Raw genomic sequence first — 7,079 nt, 5'->3', positions numbered from 1 at the left:
CCATCTGTCAAAGTCTTATGTAGTCTCCAATCTTCAGATAAAAGAGTGAATTTCTAGTAAACAACAATGTTTTCCCTGCCACATGCACACAGAAATATACTAAAATAAAGTCATGGCAAGTGACCCTACAGAGAACCGTGTCTTCAAATAAATGATGTTCATGTTTTTAAAGATTTAGTATATTGTAACCTTAAAGTTACCGGTGGTTAAATTCCACTACGCGCAGTTAGGTTACTTTGCGGTATATCGTGTTTATACAATCGAGTTACCTTGAAGGTTACTATACCTGAATAACCGCAAACTTACCAAGGTTTGAATGTTACCGAGCGGTAACTTTAACCAGCGTTTATACAATCGGGTGCTGCTGGTCCACAGAGCATGGGTAACGGCGGTGGTGGCGGTTATGGCGGCTACGGAAGAGGAGGCGGCGGTGGTGGTGGTGGAGTCGGTGGGTTGGGAGCCGGAAGCGGCGGCAAAGAAGGGAGCTACGGTAGAAACGGCCAGGATGGAGAGGATGTGTTTTTGTTTGGAGCTGCGGGTGGAGGGGGAGGCGGGGGACGAGGCGGAAGAGGAGGACGCGGGGGCATTTTCGGCGCTAACCGCGAGAATGGGAAGAATGGACACTGACCCATGGACTTTGACCGCACTGACGTTTGAGTACATTGCATTTATTGACTTGAATAATGCAATGCATATTTCTGAGAAATTTTGAAAAACATAAAAAAGTGCCGATACTTAAGTTCTTATACGAACTTGGTTTCGGTTTTATATGTATTCTATGATACACATATTTGCGTACTATGCATATGCAATTAAATTTAATTCTCACTATGTTTTGGACTAAATGATATACACATACTTATATTTGAACCTTAGTTTCAACACGTGCAGTATTTGTGTTTAAGTGGCGTCATTTGTTGGCATACTTGTTTTTTCAGCGTTTTTCTTATAGTATTTAATATGTTAATAAAACAGACAGAAGATTGAAAAAAAGAAAGGATACATTTAATACAATATATAATATTGTTTGTTTTACGAAAGTGGTATAATAACCTATAACTATAAATGCCACGCAGTCATTTACAGCGGTTGTATAATAGCATAATGATGTCTTAGAAAAAATAGATATTATATTTGAAGGTGGTATATTTTGGAGTCACTTTATCGGTAAATTTTTCAATATGTCAGTTCGCAGAAAATGTTGCCTTTGTAGAGCGAACTACTTAAATATTCATCTAACAATTAAATAATAACTCCAAATCTCTCATCACGATGATTTGTACATGTTCAAGATAATAATACATCGATTCCTGAGCTATGTGCCTTTGAAAATACCTGACAAAATAGTGCCTTGTATTAGGAATATACCTGAATATTGTTTTAGATTGAACCTCTTAAAGGATGTCTTTTAAAACGGTAAAAGGGGCAGCATCGGTTAGTACAAATCTATGTTTGAAAAACTTTATAATTGCATATAATAATGGAAGAAACCCTGTATGTTTAAAAAGAAAATAGTTTATGCATTTGAATTTACCATTGCGTTAGAAAGGCCCACGATTACTAAAAATAGCAATGCTTCGAGAGGTCATAACAACGGACAGAAGTCCGTGGGTTCCGACGATGAAGTTATGCGATCCGACTCTATGATTCAAAGAGCGCTTACAATCGTGATACATCAACTATCTCCGGAAGGTTGATTATTCCATTCAATAAAGCGTCTACTGATCCGGGACACAGGTGGTTAGCGTGTGACTATGATATTAATTAGTAAAAACATCATTTTAAATGATAAATAAACAATGTGCGGATGTTGTCAACGAGCGTTTACAATCATGATACGTCAACTATCTCCTGAAGGTTGAGTTATTCTATTCAATAAATCGTCTGCTGATCAGGATTGGAACGTTCATTGTGATAGACCTTATTTAGTGTATCTTAGACCTTATTTAATGTATCTTGAAACTTGCTAATTTGATGGAACGCCTATTTATATAATTATAGTCAATGGCGTTGCACAAAACATATATATGTACATAAAATTGATAAAAAATAAGAGGCATTGATAATATTATGCAGCATTAATTAAAGGATTAATGATCTAAATATGTGTGATATAGATAATAATGCTGTAAGAAACTTAAGCAATAAAACAATAGCGGCTACACTATTAAAACACAGTAAAAGTAAAACATTATGTAATTAATTGATATAACTAAGGTTTAGACAATAATTATAATAATATTATGAGCAAATATTTGGCAACATAAAGACACTGTTTTTCATTAACTAAAATGATACGTCAAAGGATATTTCTGCACTCTGGCTGTCAGATCCCACAGCCACGACCAGGAACTGACAGACGTAAGGGCTCACCCTAGTCAAGACCTTGTTGTGACCTCATCCAAGGATACAACCATCCGACTTTGGGACTTCAGGGACCCTAACATGCCTGTCACGGTGTTCCAGGGCCATAATCAGTAGGTGCTGCTACATCAGAGCCTTTCTCTATCAAAACAAGGCTAAATGTTGGTTTATATTTAATAGGCTTTATTTAAGCCTCACTCAATAATAACAAGGCTAAATATAGGCTGATATTTGAAAGGCTATATTTGAGCCTAGCTCTATGAAAACAAGGCTTAATATAGGCTGATAGTAAATAGGCTATATTTGAGCATCGCTTTATGAAAACAATGCTGAATATAGGCTTGTAGTTGATAGGCTATATTAGAGCCTTGCTCGATGAAAACAATTCTAAATATATAGGATGATATTTGATAGGCTATCTTTTAGCCTTACTCTATGGAAACAAGGCTTAATATAGGCTGATATTTCGATATTTGATAGGCTATATTTGAGCCTGGCTCTATGAAAACAAGACTAAATATTGGCTGATATTTCGATATTTGATAGGCTATATTTGAGCCTCGCTTTATGAAAACAAGGCTAAATATAGGCTTATATTTGATAGGCTATATTAGAGCCTCACTCTGTAAAAACATTGCTAAATATAGGCTAATATTTGATAGGCTATATTAGAGCCTGGCTCTATGAAAACAAGACTTAATATTGGCTGATATTTCGATATTTGATAGGCTATATTTGAACCTCGCTCTATGAAAACAAGGCTAAATATAGACTTATATTTGATAGGCTATATTAGAGCCTCACTCTGTAAAAACAATGCTAAATATAGGCTAATATTGGATAGGCTATATCAGAGCATGGCTTTTTGAAAACACGGCTAAATATAGGCTGATGTTTGATAAGCTATATTAGAGTCTGGCTCTTTGAAAAAAGGCTATATTATATAGACTAATATTTGATAGTGTATATTAGAGCGTCGCTCAATGAATACAAGGCTGAATATAGGCTGATGTTCGATAGGCTATATTTGAGTCTTGCTCTATGAAAACAAGGCTAAGTATAGGCTAATATTTAATAGGCTATATTTGACAAAAGGCTGAATATAGACTGATAATTGATAGGCCTTATTATCCTTTAATGATACCTGTGAAAATATATACATTTTTATACCTCCTGGTACGGGTGGCATAAAGCAAGTGCACTGTCCGTCCGCCTGTTCGGCATTCCATTTTTTTGGAGGATGTTTATGTAACCCTGACAGATATTGAGCTGATTTTTGGTATGTGTGTCTAATTACAGATGAAGTGTGAGTTTCGTTCCGGTTCATGCATTTCTGGCGAAGTTATGGGCCTTAGACTGATGAATTTTCGCTATAATAACTGTATTTCGGAGAACTTTACATGTTTAGAATAAATATTGATCAACAACATTTGATTTGCTATTCTTGACCAGTAACAGCAACATTTGATTTGTTATTCTAGACCAGTATCAACAACATTTGGTATGTTATTCTAGACCAGTATCAACAACATTTGGAATGTTATTCTAGACCAGTATCAACACCATTTGGTATGTTATTCTAAACCAGTATCAACACCATTTGGTATGATATTCTAGACCAGTTACAACGGCAGCCTTTGCTGGTAATGAGAAGGTGGTTTCAGGCAGCGATGATCGTACAGTGAAAGTCTTGGATCTGAAGAACATGCGGTCACCCATAGCCACCATCCGTACTGACTCATCTGTGAACAGGTTAGCGTCAATTGAGCCTCTTACCACGATAGTTGGTCTTAATTTATGTGCATAAAGTATCGTTCTAGAGTAGTCTTTACAGTCTGCAAAGGCTAATAAGGGACGGCACTTTTGGCTATTCTGGTATGATTTGTTTTAAGGAAGTATCTTTTTAGCAAAAATACAGTTTAGGCGGAAAGTGTCGTCACAGATTACCCTGTGTGGTATACACAGGCTTGGGACAACACTTAATGCACATGGATATATCCCAGTTTTCTCAGCACGAGCCTTGATTGACCACTTGCTACTTTTCAGTACACAGATTTAATTGCGGAATTACTGGAAAACAATAGAAATTTTCAGAATCGAATTTTCGTGGATTTTTTGCGAGTCCTGTCAAAACCACAAAATCAAATGTCCGAAAAATGGCCGTACGTAAATACCACATTGAAAACAAATCTTCAGTATTGGCTTGCATTTGAGTTAATGGTTAATAACAGAATATGCATGCTTAGTCCAACAAGTTTACTTTATATAATGAAAAGACAACCCTTAATAATGTGAAAAAAGTTGACAATACAAATTATCACTGAGATTTTGTAGAAGATATAAAAATGCTTTTAAGTTAATGTTAAAAAGCGCTTGGTGAGAATGGAATATATACTTAACTGTGTGCTGTGTATGAAACTAGAGGACTTCCTTTATTTGCTCCAGAGGCATTAAACGGCATCCTGTGTGGAGACAATTCATGATTTATGATCACCAAATCTGATTCCGGTATATGGCTCATATGATTGCGGTGTTTTGTATTTTAATCAGTAAGATATCCATAAGAAACTATGTCAGCAAAATTAAAAAATAAATAAGTGAAAAAATCAACAAACCATTACATATTTGTGTAAATGGGTTTACTACCTTTATTACTGTAAAGAATGATGATTTCTCTCTAATATTTATTTTAACATTAATGAATTTACAGACATAACAGTCAAAATGATGGCAGTGCATTTAAGTTACATACAGTAAAAGTCATTGAAAAAATGCACACCTTTGCCCTGCAAATTATTTTTAAAAAACTTGTTGATTTTGGCGGGCTATAAATAGTTTATGTCCTTTACTCTTAAGAACAGAATGGATAATGTTAAACACAAAATCAGTAATAAAATAATTTTATTTAAAAAGAACAGATTTGAAGTACAGGCTGTACAGAGTTTTGTCGGAACATTTCAGATTGTGTTTTTCACAGTCACAGAACATGATAGCCATCCCACACGATAACAGACACATACGGCTTTTTGACATCAATGGAAACAGAATTGGAAGACTACCGCGTAGCAGCAGAACTGTAAGTCGTGACTGGGAAAGAGAATGGATTCTTACATGTAACTGATGGTAAAATGATAATCGTCATCATCATCATAATCATCACCACCACCATCACCAACATCCACACTACACATATCGTCGTCGTTATCGTCATCATCATCATCATCAGTACTATAATGTGATGTCAAACAAAATGTATGTGATCATTTAGATATTCATTTAAAAGTCACACCCAGCTAAGATATTTAAAGGGCGTTTAACATGGATATCAGGTATAATTACTCAATAATTATTATTCTACCAATTTGATGCACGTTTATTGTTACTATTTTGGTATGTTGAATATCCATTTAGAGTGATAAATGATAACATTTACTTTATTTGAAGTTTTGGTTGTGAGGCTTTAGAAATAGGATAGCAGCAAATAACTACCTTTGAATTCTCATAAAAGCCATGGCTCTTTTGCAGGGCCACTCAAAAATGGTGTGCAGTGTAGCCTGGGCCGAGGACAATCCGGTGTGTAACCTTTTCTCGTGCGGCTTCGACAGACAGGTCCTAGGTTGGAGCATCAATGTCCAGATCAAGGAATGAAAAGAGTCAGTCATGGATCGTTCTGAAGAAACATGAGCCTCGTTCATGGACAACTGGGCTCAATGCATGCGACAGCACTCTCCGCCTAAACTGGATTTTTGCTAAAGAGATGCTTTCTTCAAACGAAAAAATACAAACAAGTGGAAAGTGTTGTCTCTGATAAGCCTGTGCAGATTTCTCAGGCTTATCTGTAGAGCTGTAACGATTCGGTTCGATGCATCGAAAAACCGATTAAATGCCGCCGATTCAATTTCGATACCAATACGGCCAATTTCGATTCGATTCACTGCAATCCTGATTGATCCGCATTTTAAACCTTACTTTCCAAATCCGTCGTCTAAACGTTCTTGTCATTTGTAATACGCCTGTGATTGGTCATTAGCCAATATGTCATCCAATACATGAATGAATAACATGCTGAGCATTACATCAACCGGTAAAATGGCTTCTTCAACCACGCCGAGACACACGTCAATATTGAAATCAAAAGTATGGGAACATTACGTGTTTCGCGAAGGTTCTGATGCAAAGGCAACTTGCAAAACGTGTTTTGTTGACGTAAGTTACCCACATGGTTTGTTTACTTAATTGTGTGCATTCTGTTAAGAAGTCAACTGGAAGTTGTTTATTTACTTACATGTTTTTTTCTTCTGTTAAACACGTGATACATTTAGCATTCTATGTTATTTAAGAACAACTCAACAGGAAGTTTTCAACAAATTTGTTACTTATAAAACAATGTTGCGTTTTTATATTTGTTTAAAAAAATAAACACTTACAATGTACAACATAATAAGTTAATAACAAATACCAAACATAATAATTCATGCTCTGGACAAACCAAACGTGAAATAGTTTGCAAAATAAACAGCAAATTTGAGTCGAATCGAAAATAATCGAATCGGACCATTTCGTATCGAAATCGAATCGAATCGAATCGAATGATGGGTGAATTGTTACAGCTCTGAGGCGACACATGCGTTAAGCCCAATGTTCCCTTAAGAAGGCTCATATTATCTGGAAAAATTAAATTGTTCTTGTTCTAAATACATTTTATTACGCCCCCC

At 35.8% G+C, this 7,079-nt stretch overlaps 1 protein-coding gene across 1 annotated transcript; it reads left to right on the top strand.

The window, feature by feature from the left end:
- The first annotated feature begins 403 nt into the window (after positions 1 to 403).
- Positions 404 to 6,474, top strand: LOC127869966 (WD repeat-containing protein 37-like). The gene is made up of 5 exons (XM_052412624.1): positions 404 to 651; positions 2,331 to 2,477; positions 3,982 to 4,116; positions 5,326 to 5,440; positions 5,890 to 6,474. The coding sequence occupies exons 1-5, from the start codon at positions 404 to 406 to the stop codon at positions 6,010 to 6,012; spliced, it is 768 nt and encodes a 255-aa protein (XP_052268584.1). The 3' UTR covers positions 6,013 to 6,474.
- Positions 6,475 to 7,079: the final 605 nt, after the last annotated feature.

This window comes from Dreissena polymorpha, chromosome 2 (assembly GCF_020536995.1).
Source record: "Dreissena polymorpha isolate Duluth1 chromosome 2, UMN_Dpol_1.0, whole genome shotgun sequence".
NCBI lineage: Eukaryota > Metazoa > Mollusca > Bivalvia > Myida > Dreissenidae > Dreissena > Dreissena polymorpha.
The sequence above is the reverse complement of the archived record's forward strand: the minus strand, read 5'-3'. Positions and strand labels throughout refer to the sequence as shown.